General features: G+C 48.5%; 1 protein-coding gene across 2 annotated transcripts; it reads right to left on the reverse strand.

The window, feature by feature from the left end:
- Window positions 601–16,795, reverse strand: LOC8056851 (maf-like protein DDB_G0281937). Of its 2 annotated transcripts, XM_002468173.2 has the most exons (9): window positions 16,636–16,794; window positions 16,461–16,532; window positions 16,283–16,357; window positions 15,784–15,876; window positions 3,053–3,122; window positions 2,862–2,953; window positions 1,473–1,514; window positions 1,164–1,244; window positions 601–1,061 (listed from the first exon to the last, which is right to left on the reverse strand). In XM_002468173.2, the coding sequence occupies exons 1-9, from the start codon at window positions 16,663–16,665 to the stop codon at window positions 981–983; spliced, it is 636 nt and encodes a 211-aa protein (XP_002468218.1). In that variant the 5' UTR covers window positions 16,666–16,794; the 3' UTR covers window positions 601–980. The 2 variants fall into 2 exon arrangements, with proteins under 2 accessions (XP_002468218.1, XP_021318637.1); XM_021462962.1 differs by lacking the exons at window positions 601–1,061; window positions 1,164–1,244; window positions 1,473–1,514 and adding an exon at window positions 1,526–2,394 and having other exon boundaries at window positions 2,842–2,953; window positions 16,636–16,795.

The raw sequence follows: 25,075 nt of genomic DNA on the forward strand, positions 1-25,075 counted from the left end.
AAGGGCGACGGGTCGCGAGAGGGGGGGCGATTAGCGCGAGCATTAGCGCGAGGGGGGCGATTAGCGCGTGTGGCTGACGATGACGTCTTTTTTAGTTGTAGAGATGTGGATCCTATAGTATTAGTGAAGAATATTGGTGATCTGATAAAGTATTATTTCCTAATATTTTAAAAAAGCAATAATGGTGATCACTAATGTCATCCTATATTCCTATTGGAGATCAATTAAAACGTGACCATCGGGAGATTCGGGATTTGGCCGATGATGAAATTTCTGATACAGTATCTAGCAAACGTCCAAATTGAACTCTCTCCGTCCAAATTATAGATCGTTTTTAGATTTTTTTTATATAGATAATTATGCACTTATATATACACTATCTCTATATACATGAAAATCCAAAATGATCTATAATTAAAACCGAAAAAATATATAATATATCTTAAAAAAAACACCATTGTACATACTAACCAATGTTACAATTTCAGCCTCTTCGGACGAAACGTAAGGTCAAGATATATTTGTATTTTGGCCCCTGCCCGCTTCCCGCAGGCCACATGTGTGGTAGTTGTGACATCAACGATTACATCAGAAACAAAATTGATCAACCAAATGAACGCATGTTACACTTGTAAAATTTGACGATATAACAAAACAAGGCAGACAGATATGAGGTGCCCACAGAGCTTGACTTAGCACGAATTCATGGACCAAATCAAGCAATCTGCCAGTCATTAAAAGTCCTTGCGGCCGAACACGTAACAGAAAACACAACGAATGATTCAGCAGACCTAAGGTCATGGAAGCTAAGCATGAATTCCATTCATGGTGGGCTGATCACAGAAGGCCTTTTTTGTTTGGAAAATAAGATTGATTACATGATTCTCACACTGCATTGCTACCAAACTGATTTAGCTACCGCCAATCCGCCACCAATATGATTTCTGTATCACAGGTCAGTTCAGTCCATAGGATTGTAGCTATGGCTCCGAAAGGGATTCCTTGATGAGCTTCTCCGTGAGCGCTTTAGGTAGCCCCATTACACTATCAATTGTACCAACCTGCACAGAGTTCCGGTCTTCAGACAATGCGATGCAATGCCCCCTGAACTCCCCATGTAGAAAATCAGTATCCCAACAAGAATAAGAACATGTGTAACTCACAATGGCTTCCACAAGAGGGGAAGTTAGGGGATGCTCCACAAGGAGACCACCAGCGACATAGAAAACGTTACCCTCCTCAATCTAAAACGTACAGAAGTGAAAAGTTTATTTGATGAGACTCATGCCAGAGAGAATAGGAAAAAAAATACCAAAATGCTTTACAGCATAATCTGTGTGCCAGTGAGATTCCAATTCCATCAGATTGTGACTCACTCAAAGGAAGAGGTATATTTAACAATGGCAAAGCATATTAACTGTTGCAGAGCACAGAAAGAATAGTGGGTTAACTGTTGCAGAGTGCAGACTTACCAAACTCTCCACAACTTCATCAGGAATTTTATGGAAATAAACCTGATCACCAACATTTACAGCAGAAATGTTAGCAGGAAAAAGAACTGTGCATCACAGTACAGAACTGAAAAACTATGGTTCTATTGTACCAAATATGAGCTATAGCTCAGAACCAAGGCTAATATAATAAAATGCCAAACCTTTTATCTCGTGAGGATCTAGAGGACTAAACTGCCTCCGTCTCAAAATGAATGTCATTCTAGTTTTGTCAAAAGTCAAACTATCCTATGTTTGACTAAGTTTATACTTTATTATAGAGAAAACTATCAACATCTATGACACCAAACATGTATTACTGTACAAATATAATTCACAATCCCAAATCCAATGGTGCTAATTTGATATCATAGGTACTGGTCCTAGTTTTATAAATTTGGTCAAGCTTATGATGTTTGACTTAGGACAAAGCTAGAATGACATTCTTTTGGGAACAGAGGTAGTATGAACAAAACCAAATACAGCAAATTGTGTTTCTAAATACAAGGTTAGACATCTAGTTTTAAAACTTTGATTTTGGTCTTTTTATCCCTCAATTTGTAAAAGAGCAAACAGCATTTAAACGTTCTCACAGAATTCATGTTCAGCCCTCAACCTTATTACAGAGCAAAGGGGCCTACAAGCTCAAGGCTCTTACGTTACAAAGAAAATATCAAGGCTCAAATTAGGTTAGCCCATCAACTTGTAAGAAGTATTAAAGTAACCTTTTATACTCCCTCCATACCTAAAAAAATAGACGTTCTGGACTCCTACTCCATTTTTACAAAGCCTGACGTTTACTGTAGCAGAGGATAATTTAGACATGTTTACCCCTCTGCGCTGCCCATCAGGCCTGCAGAAATCCAAGCGCCGCACGCACGCCACCCATGAGGCCTCCCTTCCGCTGCAGAAATCGAAGCGCCGGATAACAAAAAGAGTGGCCAAAGAGGCTTCGAACTGGAGACCATTGGCTCACACCCCAACACACTAGCCATCTGAACTACAAAGCTTTCTTGAAACTATTGCACCCGCAGATCTATTTAATAAGGGCAAAGCAGAAAAAATACCCCCTAATTAATTAATTCTTGGTTACCACAATCATGTCCTAAACGTCAAGAATTTCGGGTATGGAGGGAGTACTACTTTACAAATTTAAAATTTTATTTGAAACAAAAGCTGAGGATGGGTTTGATTTAGGCAGAAAGCTGACAAGACACTGCACAAAATGACAAAATTATATTAAACAAGCAACTAAAACCTACGCCAAGTTTGGCAGGAAAAGTTGAGGTTTTCAATAAATATAATACCTAGCATAAGTATAATATGGTACTGATTCCTAAAATAAAAATACCAGGGAAACTTAGATAGTACTTCTGCTTTATCCCATCCTTCCCTTCTAGCTCCAGTCTTCACATTTGTAACAAGCACAGATCCAATCGTCGCAGCATGGCTTTCAGAGTACCCTGAAAGGTGAAAGCAAAATGCGTTTGTCAAGCACCACAGGGCAAGATAACACAGACCTTTTTAAATAACTCTGAGTTCTTCTACAAAATAACACAGACCTTTGATGAATTTCCGTGCCTCTTCTGGAGTGCTAGGTTTTTCTCTAATCACTCCATCATGAATCACAACCTCCATAAAGCATAATGTGAAGAAGAGTTAACAAAATCAAATAAGCACTACTTTCTTTACGGGTATGGAGTTAACAAAATCAAATAAACAGTAATAACATGTGCAAGCATGTCAAGAGCGTCAAGCCCTTGACTGGCAGGACCGCGGCTACGAAGCTCGTAGCCGTCGGCCGTCTTCTCCGGTGAGGTTATACCCCTCTACCGTAGGCTTAGGTTTTAGAAAGGAGACAGGAAATAATTGTTATTGCTTGCTTATATCAATAGAGTCTACAGATATTTATGTCCCTTCTACCTTACTCCTTTTTGCTAAATATCCTATTTGGGACTAATATAAATTGCTAGTACAAAGATAATTTAAGATAACTGGGCCTGTGTTAGCCCCTGGACAGCTCCTGGGACTCCTGGGCCGCGCCCTCGACGCGCTGAACGCGCTCAGCCGCGCGCCTAACGTCCCGAGCCCGACGACGTCTGCTGTACGTATTACCGTACATGACATCTCTCCCCTCCTCCTGTACCAGCTCGTCCTCGAGCTGGAACGTCGGAAAACGTTCGCGGAACGTATCCCAGTCTTCCCAAGATGATGACGATAGTGGCTCGCCCTTCCAACGCACCAAGACCTGTCGCACTCCTCTTGCCAGTCGCGAACGTTCCAGTCGCTCCGGCTCTGGAACTGTGGCGCCGTTGTGGATGACGGGGAGAGGCGGGGGACTGGTTGGAGGATCACCCTGCCACTTTTTCAAGAGCCCGACGTGGAAAACATCATGGAGTCGAGCTCGGGCCGGAAGAGCCACCCGGACGGCCACCGCGTTGATCACCTCCGTGACCTGGTAGGGCCCGAAGAAACGGGGCTTCAACTTGCCGGACGATGGTTCCAGCGAGGCGATGGGGCGGTGGCGAAGACGCAGCAGAACCCAGTCGCCCACAGCATAAGACACCTCCCGATGAGTCTTGTCATAGTGACGTTTCTGAACGGCCTGGGCTTGTTCCAAACGGAAGCGGATGTCTTGCAGAAATTCTTCCCGCTCGGCCATGGTCTTGGCAACGGCCGCCACACGTGTCTCCCCTGCTTCATAGGAGCGTATGGTCGGCGGATCCCGGCCATAAACAATGCGGAACGGAGTGTCGCGGAGGGACGACTGATATGCGGAGTTGTAGATGAACTCAGCCCAAGGAAGCCATCGGAGCCATTGACGGGGACGGTCGCCGGTGAAACAACGTAGGTACATGGTGATCACCTTGTTCGCTGCCTCAGTCTGGCCATCTGCTTGCGGGTGAAATGCCGAAGTCATGTGCAACTTTGTTCCCATAAGCCGCATGAGTTCATGCCAAAATGTTGAAGTAAAGATGGGATCGCGATCAGACACCATAGACTGCGGCATCCCGTGAAGACGAACGATGTCGGCGAAGAACGCAGTGGCAACTGATTCTGCTGTGTACGGGTGAGCAAGAGGAATAAAATGACAATACTTGCTAAACCTGTCCACCACGGTGAGAATGACGGACTTCCCGCGAACTTTCGGGAGAGCTTCGACGAAGTCCAGTCCAATGTCGGACCATACCGACGACGGCACTGGAAGCGGCAAGAGGAGCCCCGCCGGGTGAAGTTGCTCCGACTTGAGCCGCTGACAGACTCCGCAGGTGCGGATGAAATCTTGCACGTGGTGGCGCATCCTGGGGAAATGAAAGTCACGCCGGAGTCGATGTAGGGTGCGCTGGACTCCCTCATGGCCGTCATCGTGGATAGCAGTCATGATCTCCAGGAGCAGCGGGGACGAAGGCGCGATGCAGAGGCGGCCTGCATAAGTGACCAGACCATCGCGGACAGCCCACGGTGAGATGCGGGTACCTGCCAAAATCTCGTCTCGGAGAGCCACCAGGGCCGGTTCCTCGGCGTGTGCTTGACGTAGCTTGTCGATGAAGTCGAAGCGCGGCGCTGACAAGGCAAGCACCACTCCCGTGCTGTCTTCCGTGTCGCGGCGAGAGAGAGCATCGGCGACCACGTTCTGAGTGCCCGGCTTGTACTCCACCTCAAAGTCGAATCCCAAAAGCTTCCCGACCCAATGATGTTGAGGGATCGTAGCGAGCCTCTGGTCCAGCAGGAACTTTAAACTGTAGTGATCTGTGCGCACGGTAAAGTGGCGGCCCCAGAGGTACGGACGCCAATGACGGACGGCGTGAACGAGGCCGATCAGCTCCCGCTCATACGCAGCGAGGGAGCGGTGACGTGGCGCGATCGGCCGACTGAAGAACGCGATCGGGTGTTTCTCTTGCAGGAGCACTGCGCCGAAGCCATGCGTCGAAGCATCACATTCGACCATGAATGGCTTGCTGAAATCTGGAAGACCGAGTACCGGTGCTGTGGTTACGGCCGCCTTCAATGCCTCAAACGCCGCAACCGCCTCCCCCGACCATGAGAAACCGTCTTTTTTCAATAGTGCCGTCAGAGGAGCTGCAATGGCGCCGTAGTTGAGGACGAAACGCCGGTAGTAACCTGCCAAGCCGAGGAAACCACGAACCGCGCGTGCCGACTTGGGCACCGGCCAGTCGTGGATGGCCTGTACCTTGGCCGGGTCCATGGCCACGCCCGTCGCTGTGATGATGTGGCCAAGGTAGGAGACCGACGTGACGCCGAAGGCACACTTGGACCTCTTGACAAAGAGGTGCTGGCGGCGGAGTTCGGTCAAAACCACCCGAAGATGTCGAAGATGATCTGCCCACGACGCACTGTAAATGAGGATGTCATCAAAGAAAACGAGGACAAACCGACGAAGGAATGGTCGTAGGACGTCGTTCATCAAGGACTGGAATGTTGCAGGCGCGTTGCACAGGCCGAATGGCATCACCAAGAACTCATAGAGACCGTCGTGCGTGCGGAACGCGGTATTGTGGACGTCCTCTGGCTTCATGCGCACTTGATGGTAGCCCGAACGCAAATCGAGCTTGGTGAAGAAGCGAGCGTGAAGCTCGTCCAGAAGCTCCTCCACCACGGGGATTGGGAAGGCATCCTTGACGGTGAGTGCGTTCAACGCGCGGTAGTCTACGCAGAACCGCCAGGATCCGTCCGGTTTCTTCACGAGGAGTACCGGCGAGGAGAACGCCGATGTGCTGCGGCGGACGATCCCTTGCTCGATCATGGCTGCACACTGGCGTTCCAGCTCATCTTTGTGGGCTGCCGGATACCTGTACGGGCGCACCGCCACCGGTGACGCGCCGGGCTTGAGTAGGATCGGATGGTCACGGCCGCGTGGGGGGGGAAGACCCACCGGGGCAGCGAAAACGTCCCCAAAAGATTCCAGCAGACCCTCCAACAGTGGCTCGCCCGTGGATGCTGCTTGCTCGCGGGTGGTTGCTGCGTGTACCGTGGGCGCCGTCTTGCACGCTACTCCCGACCAACAGATAGGCCGGCCGCCGTGATGGAAGGACAGGGTGTGGGTAGCGACGTCCCAAGCGATGCGCCCTAGGGTCGCCATCCACTGGGTACCCAGCACCATGTCATATCCAGCGAGGGGCATGACGTAAAGGTCGACGTCGAACGTCATGCCCTCGATGGAGATAAGTGCGTGCCGAAGGACGCCTGGGCATGCCACCTTCTCGCCATTGGCGACTGTGGCAGTGAGCCGCGGCCGGGGTAGGATGGCGAGCCCGGTGCGGTGCGCTGCCGCCTCGCCGATGAAGTTGTGCGTGGACCCCGTGTCGACCAGGGCGACGAGCGTGGCGGCGCCCAAGGTGACCCGAAGCAGGATGGGCGCGCCCACTGCCACGCCGGCCACAGCATGGAGGGAGAAAACGGGAGTCTCTGCAGCCGCGTCGTCCTCCTGATCAGCAGCACCTCCATCGACGTCATCAATCTCCACACCATCCATGAAGAAGATGCGGCGGCAGAACCTGTTATGGCCACGTGAACTTTTCGTTACAATTGAAGCACAGACCTTGGCGGCGGCGCTCGGCCATCTCTTCCGGGGTGAGGCGGCGTTGGTTTCCTTCGGCTCGGCCCTGCTGAGCAGCCGCAGGTGGTGCCGGGAGCGCCAAGAGAGGCGGTGGAGCCGGCGCGACAGCCCGCACCATGGGAGCCAGTGGTCCGCGCTGATGTGCCCGCGGTGGAGGTGGCGTCGGTCGCTCCTGCTCCATCAACTCGATCTGGCGGGCCAGGCTCATGGCGGCGGATAGGGAGTCCGGGCTGTGGATGCGGACGGCGTCGCTGAGTGGCGGTAGGAGCCCTCCTGTGAAAAGTTGGACCCGTTGTGCCTCATCCAGGCGACCGGCGCGAGGCAACAATGCCTGGAACCGATTGGCATACTCCTCCACGGTCCCTGTCCGGCGGCACTCGGCGAGCTCAAACAACGGGGCGGAACGGAGGGGAGGGCCGAACCTCAAATTCAGCAGATCCTTGAAATTTCCCCATAGCGGCGTGCCATCATCTTCCTGCAGCTGTTGGAACCACAGCTGTGCGGTGTCGTCCAGATGATACGACGCCATGCGCACGCGCTCTTCTGCCATGGTTCGGTGTTGGCGAAAATAGGCCTCGCATTTGTTGAGGAACAGCATGGGATCGGTCGTGCCGTCGAAGCGGGGGAAGTCCCACTTCTTGTGCTTCGGGTGGAAGTCCTGATCGTGCAGACCCTCCAGGCGTCTGCCGTCGGCGCCACCGAACGACGATGACTCGGACTTCTCCTTCATCGAGGCCATGTCGGCCTTCAAGGTCGTCATCTCGTCGGACATAGTCTTGAGCTGCGCGAGAACATCGGCCAGGGTGGGTTCAGCCATGGCTGGGGACTGGGCAGTGGACGCTGTGGAGGGGGTCGGGGAAGATGGCTGCTGGGCGAGGTGGGCGGCGGCGGCGGCGGCGGCGGGAGGTGGAGCGGAGGTGGAGGTAGAGGATCGCCGGATAGCTGATACCAAGTTGTCAAGAGCGTCAAGCCCTTGACTGGCAGGACCGCGGCTACGAAGCTCGTAGCCGTCGGCCGTCTTCTCCGGTGAGGTTATACCCCTCTACCGTAGGCTTAGGTTTTAGAAAGGAGACAGGAGACAGGAAATAATTGTTATTGCTTGCTTATATCAATAGAGTCTACAGATATTTATGTCCCTTCTACCTTACTCCTTTTTGCTAAATATCCTATTTGGGACTAATATAAATTGCTAGTACAAAGATAATTTAAGATAACTGGGCCTGTGTTAGCCCCTGGACAGCTCCTGGGACTCCTGGGCCGCGCCCTCGACGCGCTGAACGCGCTCAGCCGCGCGCCTAACGTCCCGAGCCCGACGACGTCTGCTGTACGTATTACCGTACATGACAAAGCATGTGGCAAAACTATAGATATTCTCAGCTTGGAATTTGTTAGCAATCAAATTCACTAATTTCTATAGTTGTATTGGGCCTAAGAACCACTAGTTTCATAGTTTGTCCAGTACAGTCTGAGCAAAACTTTGGTTTCCATAAGTTAACAAATGCTAGCCATGACCCATACGAATGTAGGGAAAGCGCCAACACGAAAGTTATTGTTCTTGGTTATAATGTGATGTCTTAAATAAATATCAAAGTTAACATATTGGGATATGAACATGGTCCAGGTAGCTCCTTGATTAGTTGAATAGAGAGCCAGTAACAATGTGGTGTCATCCATTCTTGTGCTGCAGATGCACCCTACGCCTTCCTTACAAAGCATCGTCCACTGTCACCTATCGCTTTTGCTGCTCCATTGGAGTCGACCTCCTCCACAAGTGAGCTTTGGCACAATTCCTCCTTCCTTAAGTACCCCCTAGCAGTCCTCGATGCCTCTCCTTTGCTCAATTACAGAGCTCCATGGCCGTGGAAGGCTCGTGACAGGAAATCAGCGCTGCTTTCTTGTTTCTCACCATGCAGCCATACCTCCACCTTCCTCGATACCAGGGCGAGTGTTGCCAGTTGCCACACCAATGAACCACTCTGCCGCCTCAGGCAGACTTGAACATGCCCGGAGCAGGATTTGCCCATCTCGCATGGACCACCATCACTTCTTGGCAGTGGCGGAGCCAGGAGTTTTAGACAGCCTGGGCGGGACAATACGTCATTTTTTTTTGTAAGCCACACACAAATTATAACATATTAAATCAAGCTACAATTTTTTCGCATGCAAAGTTGGATAAAATATTGGGTCCTAAACTTTTTTAGAGTGAAGGTAGAGTATGTGTTAATTTAGGTAACTTGGAGCAAATAAAAACTGATCTTTAACAAGTAACCAAGAAAAAAATGATTTCTAGCACTATAGATCTACATGAAACACTGTTGATGATCAAACATAACAACAAAATTAATTGAAACTGTCAATATACGGACACAAATACATAAAGATAAAAGAAGAGCACGAGGTGTTCCATGGAAAAGATTTTTTTCTGAACATGTTGATTGCGTAATATCAAGATGAGCTAAAATCAAACATTCAAACATAGATATATACAATAATCAAATCAGGCTAGTATTCTTGGCACTGTGGTCAACATTGCTCTTGTGACCTGCCACATGCTGCTCACATGTCCGCTGCTGTAGAAAATGGGATGTGATAACTTGAGGTAGGGGCAGAGATTCAGGGCACCCGTGCGCAAGCGTAGTATATCAAATGTTATCATCATCTGTCAAAGACTTGCGCCCTCACATATTAGTGGCAGATTGGCAGGGGAGCCCGGCCACTGGCCCAGGGTGGCCGGGCCTTGGCTCCGCCCATGCTTCTTGGCTTCCCACACGCAGGTCACGGAACACAGTTTTTTTGCCCTTAAGGGCATGTGCTCCTACTCCCTCCACCACTAGATTCGCATTGGAAAGTGTGCAAACACACATATCATCTCAATGCAGATTCGTATTGAGATGTGTGTTTGCACACTTCTCAATGTGAATCTGAAGGCAGAATGCCAACTGGATTTGATTAATTGATTGAGTGTTTACATAGAAGATTACAATATATAGAGGCCCAAGGGGCCAGAACACATGCAGCCACATAGGGTGGCGCACAGCTAAGTAAATAGCAGTAAAGGACTAACACAGTAACCAAAGAGATACTAGTACTGGATACTAGAGTAATCTAACACCCCCCCGCAGTCGGAACGTCGCAGCAGCGGACATTCAGATTGGAGCGAAAGTCTTGAAATACTGAAGTAGGCAGCCCCTTGGTGAAGACATCAGCGAACTGAGAAGTAGTCGGTACATGAAGAACGCGGACAGCACCGATGGCAACACGTTCCCGGACGAAATGGAGGTCGATCTCCACATGTTTGGTGCGCTGATGTTGAACAGGGTTGGTGGAGAGGTAGACGGCGCTGACATTGTCGCAGTAGACGAGGCAGGCATTGTCAAGGGGGTGATGAAGTTCCTGGAGGAGTTGCCGCAGCCAAGAAGCCTCAGCGACACCGTTGGCAACAGCCCGGTACTCGGCCTCAGCGCTAGAGCGAGAGACGGTGGGCTGCCGCTTGGAAGACCAAGAGACAAGACTGCCGCCGAGGAAGACGGCATAACCGGAGGTGGAGCGGCGAGTGTCCGGGCAGCCGGCCCAATCAGCATCCGTGTAGACGACGAGCTGTGTTGGAGAGGTCCGAGGGATGATGAGGCCAAGATTAAGGGTCCCCTGGAGATAGCGCAAGATTCTTTTGGCAGCAACGAGGTGAACTTCCCGAGGATCGTGCATGTGAAGGCAGACCTGTTGGACAGCATATGCAATGTCGGGCCTGGTGAAAGTTAAGTACTGAAGAGCACCCACGAGGCTGCGGTAGTCTGTGGGATCAGCAATAGAGGGACCATCATCGGCAGATACTTTGGCGCAGGTATCAACGGGAGTGGAGCATGGTTTGCAATCACTCATGCCATGTCGGGCCAAAATGTCCAGCGCATACTGACGTTGGGTGAGGAACAGAGAATCACCTTGTCGCTGTACTGCCATGCCAAGAAAATGGTGAAGGGGGCCAAGATCCTTCATGGCGAATTCCTTCATGAGAGCATCAATAATTCGGCGAAGAAGCTGCTGGGAAGAAGCAGTGAGAACAATGTCGTCCACGTAGAGCAGCAAAAAAACAGTCTCTGGACCACGGTGGTAGACGAAGAGAGAAGTGTCTGATCTGGCTTCAGTGAAACCCAGGAGAGCAGAAATGTTGCAAAGCGGCTGTACCATGCACGCGGGGCTTGCTTCAAGCCATAAAGTGATTTGTTGAGTCTGCAAACATGCTGAGGGAGAGCAGAGTTGGCGAATCCTGTTGGCTGGGAGCAGTACACAGTTTCTGAGAGAGTCCCATGAAGAAAAGCGTTCTTGACATCAAGTTGATGAATCGGCCAATTCCGGGAATGAGCTATGGTGAGGACTGTGCGAACAGTGGCCGGCTTGACAACGGGACTGAAAGTTTCATCGTAGTCGATACCCGGGCGTTGAGTGAAGCCACGAAGGACCCAACGAGCCTTGTAACGGTCCAGAGAGCCATCAGCATGAAATTTATGTTTGAAAATCCATTTTCCAGTGACCACGTTGGCCTTGGCGGGGCGAGGAACGAGATCCCAAGTCTTATTGTCCATGAGAGCAGCATATTCATCTTCCATGGCGCGACGCCAGTGAGGATCAGCAAGGGCGTCGCGGCAGGACCGGGGAATTGAAGACAGAGCCTCAGTATGCAGAATTCTTGGCTGAATGTATCCAGACTTCCCACGAGTCATCATGCCATGGCTGTTGTCAACCGGTGTAATGGGTATAGCACTAACCGGAGGAGCATCTTTGACAAACCGTGGGGGTGAAGGGATGATGCTGGAGCGGCGAGGAGGAGCAGCGGGCGGTGATGATGGTGGTGGAGGGGCTGCAGCTGGTGGAGGACGCCGAGTGTACACTTGGGTGATTGGTGGCTTCTGAAAAGTTGTTGCCATAGGAGCTGCAGCAGGAGGAGGACGCCGAGTGTACACTTGAGTGACTGGCGGCTTCTGGGAAGCTGCTGTCATGGGTAGCGCAGGAGGAGCAGTGGGTGCTGGGTCAGCAGCCAGTGGCAGCATGGAGGAGGCTGTGGGTGCCGGGGCTGCAGCCTGGGGCAGCACCGGTGCTGAAGGTGTTGCTGTAGGTGCGTGGAAATCTGGTGGAGGGCGCCGGGGCGCTGACCCGGCTAGAATGGGGGGCCAGAGCGGAACCGGAGCAAGTTTGTGAGGTGTAGTGGCAGTGAGGTTGGGATAGCATGTGCACCCAAACACTCGGAGGTCATGGTAAGAGGGTAGTTTACCATGGAGAGCAAAGAAGGGAGTAGACATGTTGAGAGTTTTGGTGGGGAGTCGGTTAAGGACATAGGTAGCAGTGGAGAGGGCGTCAGCCCAGTAGGAGGGCGGCATGGACGCCTGAAAGAGAAGTGTGCGAATGATATTATTGGTGGTGCGGAGAGTGCGCTCAGCTTTGCCATTTTGCTGCGAGGTGTAGGGACATGACATGCGGAGAGTGACACCGTGAGTAAGAAACAAGGTGCGGGAAGCCGAATTGTCAAATTCGCGGCCGTTATCACATTGGACAGATTTGATGCGGCACCCAAATTGAGTGTGGACATACGCAAAGAAATTAGAAAGCGTGGTGAAAGTGTCAGATTTAAGACGGAGTGGAAAGGTCCACAAAAAGTGAGAAAAATCATCAAGGATAACTAAATAATATTTAAATCCAGATACACTGAGGACAGGCGAGGTCCAGAGATCACAATGTATTAGATCAAAGGGTTTGCAGGCCCTTGATGATGAACTGGTAAAAGGAAGACGCACATGTCGTCCTAGTTGACAGGCATGGCATAAGAGATCATCCGCGGGCTGGCTGCAGACGATCGAGGAGGAGTGAGCGAGGCGCTGAAGAGCTTCCTTGCCGGGGTGACCAAGCCGGCGGTGCCAAGTGGAGGATGAAGGTGTGGCGATAAGAACGCAGGGAGCGGAAGATGTTGACGGCAGCTGCAAGGTGTAGAGGGGCCCGGAGCTGTCACATCGGAGAAGAGTGTTCCTGGTGCGAAGATCCTTCACAGAAATGCCAGAGGGGTCAAATTCAACAGAAACATGGTTATCTGTGGTGAATTGGCGAACGGATAGAAGGTTCTTAATAATGCCAGGAGCAAGAAGAACATTGTTCAGCCTAAATGGACCGGGAATAATTGAGTATCCGGTGCCAACAACAGGAAGAGTGGCACCGTTACCAACAATGATGGAGGAGGGAAAAGAAGGGGAAGATGTAGGGGTGACAATACCAGGGTTTGCAGCGATGTGGGAGGAGGCGCCGGAGTCGAAAACCTAGTCGGTGCTGCCCGGTGGAGTGAGCGATATTGTGCTAAATGCCTGGGCGAGAGACTGAGGAGTCCAGGGAGACCACGCTGGAGGTGGCGCCGGAGACTGAGGGAGCAGCGCCGGCGATGAGTAGGGGGCTGGTCCAGGAGGAGCCAGAACGCCGGAAAGTGGCGTGCCAACCATCATGGCGTGTTGCTGCTGCTGAGTGGGAACACCAGGGCGTGCTGGTGGAGGACGAGGGGCGCCGGGTGTGGGGCCGGGCCACATATGAATGGACCCGGTCCACGGGTTGTAGACAGATGGCCATTGAGGGCCGCCTTGGGTGCCTTGGTTGCGTCCGCCACGGCGACGTCGGCCACGATTGCTGCCAGAAGGACCCGGGGTCACGCCCTGCGGATGAGGATGGCGAGGAGTGGCAGAGTTGGGTGCCGGCGTGGTGGGGGGCAGCCTGCTGGTCGGGGTGGCGAGGAGGGCAGAAGGTGCGGCTGAGGACTGTGCCATGTTGAGCTCAGCGAGGCGAAGGTCAGCGCGAACATCTCTGAATGAAGGAAACGGTTTCTGCCGAGTGATGAGCTGAGCCATGAACTGGAAGCGCTCATTTAGGCCACGCAGGACGTTCAGGACCAGTGTACGATCGTTGATTGGTTCGCCAAGGTCGGCGAGGGCGTCGGCCATGCCCTTCATCTTGCGGCAGTAGTCATCAATAGAGAGGTCGCCTTGTGACAAATTTCGGAACTCCGCATCCAGGATCAGGGCTCGAGACTCGCTATTCCCCAGGAATTGCTGCTCGACCCCGAGCCAAGCCACGCGAGCAGTGATGCCATCATGAGCGTGGATGATGTCGAGGAGGTCGGGGGAGATGCTGTTGAAGATCCAGGAGACAACCACGCAATCCATCCGGTACCAGGCCGGATCGGCAGGGCGGCAGGCATCGCTAAGGACATGGTCCTTCAGAGAGAACCGGCCAAGAGCGAGCAGAAGGTAGCCGCGCCACTTGGAGTACTGGGTGGACTTGAGCTCGAGGACGATGGGGACCAGATACTTGATGTTCTGGACGGCGCAGGCCTGGCTGTGCAGGTGCACGATGGCTGCTGCCTCGTTGGAGATGGAGTGCTCGTCATCGTCGTGGGCATCTTCGTCGTGGAGGGCCTCCAGGCGGATGCGCTCGCAAATGGCAGCCACCTGCGCTTCCAGGGCATCGGCCTGCGCGCGCTCCTTGGACAGGGCGTCAGCAGCGGCCCGGACGCGCTCCTGGGCGGCGGCGGCGGACTTCAGGAGATCCGCCTCCTTCTGGAGTTGAGCCGCTCGCTCGGCGTTGGAGGTGCGAGCCGCGGAGACTTCTTCCTCGAGTCTCTGGGCGGCCGCAGTGGCGTCATCGCGAAGCTGGGCCGCGTGAACGGCGGTGGCGGCGGCGGCTGCAGCCGAGGCACTGAGGCTGGAGTCGCCAGCAGAGGCGGCCATCATCGGGAGTGGAGGAGGGGGTGCGGAAGCAGAGGAGGGTGGGCGGGAGGAGAAAGGGTCGGCTCAGGACCCGAACTAGGCGTGTGATACCATGAAGGCAGAATGCCAACTGGATTTGATTAATTGATTGAGTGTTTACATAGAAGATTACAATATATAGAGGCCCAAGGGGCCAGAACACATGCAGCCACATAGGGTGGCGCACAGCTAAGTAAATAGCAGTAAAGGACTAACACAGTAACCAAAGAGATACTAGTACTGGATACTAGAGTAATCTAACAGAATCCAGTGGAGGGAGTGGGAGCATATACCCTCAAGGGCAAAAATAACTTTACCCCCAAGATAATATAAGTGTCGCTGTGCCGTTTGGACTCATGTGTGCAGCCCAATTCCAACCTAAATGTGCGATCAACCACTAGCATCAGGCGCTGCGCTGCTCTATGTTCGTCGACCCACCAAAAAGAGGAAGCAGTGATCTTATTTAGAAAAAAAATAATCTTCGCTCTCTGGAAACCATATTTTATTTGAGGTAGTGCCACCAAAAAATATCCACTGAGCCAGAGTGTCTCCCAGCAGACATTTGTTTTCATGATGCCCACCAGCCACTTGTCAGTGTTTTGCATGTCTAGAAGCAAATTTTGCCTAAACATATTTGATGGTTAATGTTACTATCCTTTTAGCTTCACAGGCATCCTAACTAAACTACAAAAGTGGCCAAGTAAATATCGATTCAAGAGTAGAGCAAACAAGAATACTTCCAGAAGCAGCTGAACCTAAAAAATTGCTCAGGCGCTACCTCTGTAAATACTATGGTATCATGTTCATGATTCAATGTCGCTCATGAAGCAAGAATGATGGTTTTGGGACACATGACGGATCCAGTCATTTTGATTGTATATAAGTACACAGCTCATGAAAGATTATCAAGCAAAGCATGCCAGAAGAAATGAAAGCTGCATACTTGGTCAGCAGTTATCATCAGAGTAGTCTCTTGAGAATCAACAATCTCTTTCATCATCCCATTGTTCTGCATCTTCTCCAGTATAGCATCTGCCTACAACATTGACAAAGTAGACTGAGTAAACCAGTTAATCCAATTGCAACTGACTTAAATCAACCATTATATACACTCTGACATAACTAATAACGGGCAAATGTTAGTAAGAACTAACGACAACTAAATAACAGATTTGTAACAGTAAAGGCCCTTTTGTTACTTTTGACAATGGGATTTGTCATTTGTCCATGTGCTAGGTCTAGGTGCCTAAATATTGACCAACCGTAAATACAAAACACTATTAAACCCCAAACATATAATTGCTGGCCTGCTGCGCCAGCTCCACTCCCACAGTCCCATCTCCTAAACCTCCAAATATCACTTTATCTTTAATCATAAAGCAACCACCAAAAAAAGGGGGGCAGCATAATCCAGTTCTTGAACAAAGAAGAGAAAGGATTACTTTCGCATGAGCCAAGGCGACCACCAGTTCCTCTGGTTTCTCCTTTCTGATCGCTTTCTCGTCGATATCCGCGCTCTAAAGCCCCCGGGGGGGAAAAAGAAAATTAATGAACTGAAAGGTGCTGGAGAAGAGAATTACTGAAGTAAACAACTCAAACAATAGAGCACAAAAAACCAACAAGAAGAGTGAACTTGTATCCCATCTCGGACAGAATCTGGCGGCGCGACGCCGACGAGGAGCCCAGGATTAGCTGCATCATTCCAGCGCCAGTGTAAGCACAGGTTAGAGAGGAAAATACTGACAACAGAGCAAAACGGTGAGATTTTGCTGCGCATGCGTGCCCGCGCGCGTACCCTGAGAGCCGAAGAGGCAGCCATGGTCATGGTCCAGTCCTCCCCCTCGTCTCGCCGCCGTCTCCAAGATGCCAGGAAAGAAGAGCAGCGGACTGCGGAAGCCGGAAGGAGAGGGGACTGACTGCCACTGGTGCCGTGGACCGTAGGATTGGCTTGTGGCGAGAGCGAGACCTCGGCAGACCCCTGGGCCCTGGCAGAGGCGAAGGCGAGCTAGCAAATGCTGCTTCTGGGCTGGGCTTCTAGACTTAGTTTGTGGGCTGTATTTGTTCTTTCTTGTCTCCCGTCCGTTGACATGTTATTGGGCTCCCAAGCTAAAGACACGGACGCGGGCCTCACCCCTTCCCTGTTTTGGTCCACTTTACACGCGACGGTAATTAGGGCTAAACAAAAAACAAAAAAAAAAAGCTAGGCAAGGAGAGGAACCGTCTTTTTTTCCATCTACAACTACATGACAGACAGCGACTCCAGGCGATCCACGTTCCCAGTGTCAATCCCTCCCCGTCTACGGCCTATTCGGGCCATAGGAGGTGGAGCTCTTTGTTCTCCCTCTGGGCCACTGAACCATGGGCCATCTCACGTCTTCCTTCGCATGCTAGGAACCCACACCGATGCCCAGGGAGCCTACCATACGGATCCGAGGTTATCAAAGTGGTGGTCGTGTAAGAGTCTTCATCGTGATGTGTCATGCTGCAGGTGGGGCCCTATTTTTGGAGTGGTCGACACGGCCTTACGGTGAAGAGGAAAAAACAGTAGAGGTACTAACACCATGTGGTTCTACCACAGTACCATTTGTCACGCTTGAGGTGCCTGGCAGATACCAGAAAATATCCTCTATGTCAACCAGGATTGGAGCTCTGCCCGAGCCAATGTTGGAGCGTGTAGAGCGATGCTTGCTCGACTGTCGTTCCCTAGGTTGGGAGTCGCTTTAGTCTTCTTTTTTTTTTACGATTCAGAATTTCCTTCATTCATTAGGGGATATGAGGATTACATTCTTCGGCCAACAGATTTATAATACAGGTTGGGACAACATGCCACTCCACAACTCTGTGATCATATGTAGCCTGCTGAGCTACCTTATGAGCTATGCAATTACACACACGACTAGCATGCAATAAATTAAAACCAATAAAGCACGAGCTAATTTCCCGAATCTCCCTGAGGATTGGCGCTAAGCATGATCTTTGATTGTCGCCTCGAGCCCACAAGCTAACCAGCTCCTGGTTATCCGTTTCCAGTATCAGCTTCATTACCTCCCTCTCAGCTAGCAACATGCCATCACGGCAGGCTAGTGCCTCCATCATCAAGGCATCCAAAACGTGAGGGTACCAGCATGACCGACTGCCCAGAAAAGAGGCCAGAGGAATCTCTAAGGATCGCCCCAGATGCACCATGCCCAGCCTCCGGTCAGTAAGCACCATCAGTGTTACATTTGATCCAGCCTATCGGAGAAGGCTTCAACGTAAAATTTGCAAGGCACAATTTCGTCTTCTCCTTCGGTTTGACGACCTGCAGTAGGTCCACCATGTCGTCGCTTATTCCGCTGCATCCACAATGAATACATGCCAATGATGAAAATGCTCCTCTCCTTATGTGTACAACATTCAGGCAGCAAGATGTCTGATGCCCAAGTATGTGAGTGCAACCTCGGCAACTTGACTCCAATGAGGATCTTGACCTCTCGCCAAAAGCTCTTTGCAATGGTGCATTCAATCAGGATGTGCCGAATTGGTTCGCTATCATTTCCACAAACTTCGCAGAAGGTTGTTGGTTCAATGTGTCGGCGATGCAGCACTGATTTTGCCGGCAAAAACTCATGGAGAACTCTCCACCAAAAAACTCACCTTTGGTGGGACATGTAGCTTCCATATTTTCTTCCAGAACTGTTCACCTGAACAGCCTTGCACTGGCAAGGCAACCTGCTGTTGATCCTGCTCAAGCTTCTGATAGGTTGTCTTCACTGAATACATGTCATGCTTTTTCGGCTCCCAAGCCCAGCAGTCCTCAACAGCTTGCGATCTCAACGGGACAAGCCCAGGAGTTGCTTTAGTCTGGTGAGCTCATTAACCCCTAGGCGTGGGCGATGTTGACTCTTTTTTGGTGCGGGCATTACGTGAGTGCACCCGATGGGTGTAGCCCTCAAATCCTTTGCTAATTGGGATGATCAGTTAGCCCTCAAGTCCCTATGTCGTCGTTTGAAAGTCAACATTGTCCCTCTTTGTGAAGCTTCTTGTCAAATAAAGTGTCTTATTAGAAACCTCCACATACCTCAAGGAAGTGTGGTATTTTTAACTGTATGTGTTTTCAGCAATTCTTCTCTTTATTTTCTATGCTCCCACTTCTTCAGTTTTGAACAAATCTTTGGAACTTTCGAAAGTTTACTTATCCGCTGATTTAGGTCTTGTTTAGTTCACGAAATTTTTTGACTTTGGCTACTGTAGCACTTTCGTTTGTATTTGATAATTATTATCTAATCATAAACTAACTAGGCTCAAAAGATTCATCTGGCAAATTACAGGCAAACTGTGCAATTAGTTTTTGTTTGCGGCTATATTTAATACTCCATACATACGTCTAAAGATTCGAGGTGACCGAAAATCTTGAAAATTTTTTGAAACTAAACCAGGCCTTAAGTTGTGTAAGAATTTTTTTTAGATGCACCTATTCAACCCACATCTAAGCATTGTTCATCCTTTCACTAGTAGTGGTACCTTTACTTAAGAATACTCATTTTCTTTTTTTTATATTTTGGCCGTAACTCAAGCAAAGAAAGGGATATACTCAAGAATTGTTATCTACAAAGAAAGTTGCCCAAGTAGCATATACATTTGACAATTTTCACAGCTACATTTGTTCCTGCCTTTTATACTTTTGTGGGCCCTTATTCGATGGTTCCTTGATTCCTTCCTTTTGGGGCTAATGCTTCATGAAGATAAAGATTCTAGTTCTTTCTTCCACCTTTCTAGAAACTAAATAGACAAAGAAGAAAAAGGATGGGCCAGGTGTATTCAACAGATAGATAGACGTTGCAGTAGCAAATCTTTCTCTAAAAGAATGTTAACTGATATCAAATCATGAGCTATGCATGGTTGAGCACTAAGCCCCCAAGTGGAAAGGTGCACGGAATAGGATCCTTTGCTACATAAGCTCATGCTTTTGAGAAACTTTTTCATGCATATAGAGCAACAAGTGACTAGTCTTATTAATATGTGTATAAACTAAGTGGACCAAAATGCGTTCCTTAACGCATAAACAATCTCGGTATCTTTTTTATATATTTTGGATACGATAGCTAGGCATCCAAATTTCTCAGAAGGTAAATATATCACCTCTGCATGTATATTCCTTTTGCTATTTTTGCATAAAAAGAGAGAGAACAAAGGGATTTTTCCCAACAAAGATATATATGACCATCAAAAAGGCATGCTAGAAAACAATATAAGATCATATTAAATTTTTGTACTTCAATTCTTTACAATTTGGATCTCCGTAATGAATTCCATATATATGATACAAACCTCTAATAACACCTTGCCTTAGTCAAATAGGGTCAATATTCATGTATCCAACTTAATCCAGGTGTGTTAGAGTAGGTTGTTATGGAACTCCATGTGTGTTGGAATGGGTTGTGCTCTACTCGGTGCAGTTGTAAAAAATCCAAAACATTAGTTCTGCAGAGTAGTATTGTGTCAAAGATGGAGCAGCCGATTAGGCTAGCATACGAAGTAACAGTTGCGCGGTGCCCTCTACATGCACAAATCAAAAAGGAGTAAAGGACTGCTAGTTAGGCTTTGGTAATAATCGTTCTCGTAGTGAAGTGCACTTTTTTTTTTGCTTAGGTTAGTGACTCCCATGCACATGCAAAACCTTGTTGTCCGCATAGTGATGTGTGTGCTTTGCTTAGTGACGCAGCGGCGCGTGGTCTGATGATCGCAAAGAAAAACACACAAGGGTTGCGTCAAAAAGGGTCAACTAGGTGGAATTCTGACCATGCCAACACCCCTTCCATCACATAAATACCAAAAGAAGTGCATCTAGCGTTTCTTGGCCGTCTTTAGTCATGCTCCTTGCAATCCGCCTTTCCTGATCTCTTTTTTGCACCAGTCACCTCACATTCTTGTGATATTGTGTGCGAAGTTGACCCATACCTTATGGCTATTTATTGTAAATAAAATTCACATTCTTTGGGAATAAAATTCACATACTTAGATATAAGGGTGAAAACGGTTAGAATAAATCATGTTCGGTCCGTTTCGACTTCTACATGTAGCCCATTCGAATTCATGTTGATGGTCATCGTAACTTTTTTTGGGTAAACCACTCTCTTATACTCTGGTCATATTATGAAGACTACTATATGAACTAGAATACTTATATGTTGGTAGTTTGCCATGCCAGGTTAATTAGATCAATATGTGAAGTCATGTTTTCTTGGTTTTATGTGTCGATGTTTCTGTTTTGTGTTTCCTTGTTCCAATCGTTGTCAACACATTTCCACTCGAAATGATCTGTTTTCGATTCGGATGATCTGCATTCCTAGCGTTCTCAATTTCAATTTTGTTTTCTGTAATAAAATGTAAAAGTGAAAACGAAAGAGGCTTTATCTTTACCGACCATGTCCGATTTTATCCCTACACAGAACTATAATTCTTGACTTATTACTTGCTGCAAAGTGAAGCAATAATCCTTTACCTAGTTACCTCGGCATAGAAGACCATGTCAGGCTTGTTTGTGAGCTTATATTAACTTGGGGGCTAAGGTTTTTCCTTTTGTAGAAATGCAATGTGATATGTTATTTCAGATAAATTGCAAATGGTCGACAAAAATGGATGCTCATTTCTCCCTTTCCTCTTTTTATGTTTCATCGGTGCAAAACGGTCGCTCTCCGAGCTATCGTTTTGAGAAAAGAAGAGGGCGTCACCAACGTACGGTGCATGGTTTTATCAAAAAAAACGTACGGTGCATGTGCAAATTCTGGAGAAGTGGAGGACGCATTTGGTAGAACTTGCCTTAGGCTTTGTTTAGTTCACACCAAAAACCAAAAAGTTTTCAAGATTCTCTGTCACATCGAATCTTTCAGCACATGCATAAAGCATTAAATATAGACAAAAATAAAAACTAATTGCATAGTTTAACTGTAAAATCGCGAGACGAATCTTTTGATCCTAGTTTGTCTATAATTGGACAATATTTACCATAAACAAACAAAAGTGCTACAGTAACGAAATCCAAAATCTTTTCGCATCTAAACAAAGCCTTAATTGTTTTGTTCCCCCTTGCAGCACAGGACGGGCCGTTGTTCTTTGCTTTGAGGCAAAGCAAAGTCGAGGGGGAGGGGAAAAAAAAGGTCACCAAGGAACCAGAACCGAACCTGATCCGAGCAAAATTAAAGCCGGAATTCGAGCATGGATCCTGGCATCCTGCACCGTAGCCGTTAAACAAATATATATATATCCTTCTCTACGTCACCATAAAACTGTAGATATTTTTATTTATTTATTTTTCATTTCATGTGGCCGGCGAATCAAGTAATTAAGGTACCTAGTATATTAATATAAGACCCTGATTTATAGCTAATTAATTTTTCACATTTAGGGACGCCTCACGATATAGACAGTAAGGTGTCAATGCTTCATTAATACTAATCTTAAAACAATTCGCAGAAAAAAAACAATCTTAAAATATATCGACTCAGTCGTATTAATGGATGTAGGGTTAGCTTAGGCCCTAAGTTTGTGCCACGTCCGTCGGAGGCTCCGAGCTAAGGCTAGTTTTAATGCATAGTTTCATGACACAGTTACCAAGACTATAAACTAGGTAACCGAGCCACAAGAGTTTTATGAGGATAAAACTCCTCTCTCATCTGATGAAACTTCTTTATTTAATGACTCTGCCAAGTCAACAATTTTGTTTATGTGGCAACCTATTTAATGTGCATGATACTCTCATGAAACGTACATTGAGCCTGGTCCGAATGCACGGACCCAAGCCAGTCCACGGAGGCCGCCCGGCGTGTGCGACGTGCGTACATGGACCGGACGATCGATCGAGACTTTGTTAGGGTTGTGGTCAGCCACGGACGTACTGGGCTTGTGTGTTATAACCTAATCTAATCGTGTTCAGGATTGAATCCGTATTAACTAGTAGTCAATTTGTTTAGCCGAATAGCCGTTCCGGGGTTTTACTACACTAGCGCTAGGTCGCCGACGGCCGACCTGGGATTTCATCCAGTTTCCGCCGTGGACCGACCTTGCGTGTACCACGCGCGTTGATGTGCCAAGTTTTGTTTCGTTTTCTTGTTTAGTTTCAATTTTTTTTTTACAAAATAGAAATAGTACCACTTTCGCTTGTATTTGACAAATATTATCCAATCATGTACTAACTAGACTCAAAAGATTTGTCTCGTCAATTCCGACCAAACTGTATAATTAGTTTTTATTTTCATCTATATTTAATACTTCATGCATGTGTTTAAAGATTTGATGTGACGGGAAATCTAACAAATTTTGTAAAATTTTTTGGTATTAAGGAGGGATAGAATGTAGAGAGTAGCAGAAGTATTGGCTTGCGTCACGAGGTTAGATTCACCCAAAAACCCAAAACTTTACAAGATTCTTCATCATATCAAATCTTGGGGCACATACATATAACATTAAATATAAATAAAAAATAATTAATTGTACAGTTTATCTGTAAATCACGAGACGAATCTTTTAAACCTAGTTACTCTATGATTGAACAATGTTTGTCAAATAAAAACGAAAGTGCTACCGTGTCAAAATCCAATAAACAAGGCTGCAGCTTGATATATGCTTGCCGGCTTGCCGCCGGCCTGCTGCTGTACCGGTGCTGAAATGGCAGCGTACCGGCACAAAACACGCCTCGCTTGTTTTATGTGTCAATACTATTTTAGTGAATAAATATTACTATTACGGTAGTGGTGAAATGTCCTTCTCGATGGGAACTGGTAAAGCCAGATATAGGAACACCACCGATTTTTTCGTGCACGTGGAAGAGTTGTGGCTACAGTACCGTGTGTAAACACGAATGCGTAAAAGCTGCACAGGCTGGAGCATTGCACGCTAGCTGCAGGGGTGCTGCCAGGTCGCCCAGTCTGATGCGTTGGGATGGGATCAGAGGGTTCCAGTTCCAAGTTCCAGAATTGGCCGGCTACGGTGCACTTTGGAGCAGGAGTGCGCGACTGTAGGAGCCTTGTGGGTGGGGAAAGTTGATCATCTTTGTTCCTTGGCAGGCAGCTGGCAGCAAGTTGATCATCAGCTCTCACATGTGCTGTGCCAGTGCCACGATAATGAGGTATTAGTACAACTCTAGTACGCACACCACCGGCTCGCCGATGAAATAACTTGACCACCACGGAGCACTGCACAGCTAGCGAATTCGTATTTTATATATTGGCTCGTCAACTGGGAGTCGGCCATCTCGTTCTCGAATTCAAAAGTGGTAGTACTTCCACCACGTGAAGTACGAGAGAGAGAGAGAGAGAGATGGTCAACGCGAGGGCACAAGGTCGGCGGCGGCTTTACCAGGCGCTGGCTGCGGGACCCACCCCACGGAAGCCTCATGACATGGATGATGATGTGCTTGCGTCTCAAGAAGCAATCGCGGGGTCGCGCGGAGAGCCAGCCCAGAGGGAAAGCCTTACGCGGCAAGGAAAATATGCCCAGGGCGTGGGTGGCGTGGCGCCTGCCGGAGTGAAAGGAGCGCGCCGTTTCGTGCGACGAAAGCCCAAACCTGCCATGCAAGCAACACACGGCCGGCCGTGAAGCAAGGGCAAATTCGGTAGTGCCAAATCAGGACAGGTGGTCGGAGTACCAGTAGTACCACGGCCGCCCGGGATGTTTCATGCGACAAAAATTGTGGGCTAGCTAGCTTGTGGGTGATGGCTTCTGACAATCACGATTCAAGAGCCGCCAAAAGCTTCTCCGCCGGAAGACTTCTTTTTCTTGACGAATGGTATACGGTGGAACACGAGACTTGACGACTTGTTACGTGTTCAGAGTGGACTGAGGGCCTGTTTAGATTGAGAACGAAAATTTTTGGGGTGTCACATCGGATGTGTCGGAAGTATGTCGGGAGGGGTTTTTAGAAACTAATAAAAAAACAAATTACATAGCTCGTCAGGAAACTGCAAGACAAATTTATTAAGCATAATTAATCTGTTATTAGCATATGTGGGTTACTGTAGCACTTAAGGCTAATCATGGAGTAACTAGGCTTAAAAGATTCGTCTCGCGATTCTTAACTAAACTGTGTAATTAGTTTATTTTTTTATCTATATTTAATGTTCCATACATGTGTCCAAGATTCGATGGGATGGATGAAAAAATTTTAGGTGGGGAACTAAACAGGGCCTGAATCCAGAGTATTTGCACTGTTCCATTGGATATCATGTGCCGGTGCCCTCATACAACATCCGTGTTCA

The sequence above is a fragment of the Sorghum bicolor genome, chromosome 1 (assembly GCF_000003195.3).
Source record: "Sorghum bicolor cultivar BTx623 chromosome 1, Sorghum_bicolor_NCBIv3, whole genome shotgun sequence".
Lineage (NCBI taxonomy): Eukaryota > Viridiplantae > Streptophyta > Magnoliopsida > Poales > Poaceae > Sorghum > Sorghum bicolor.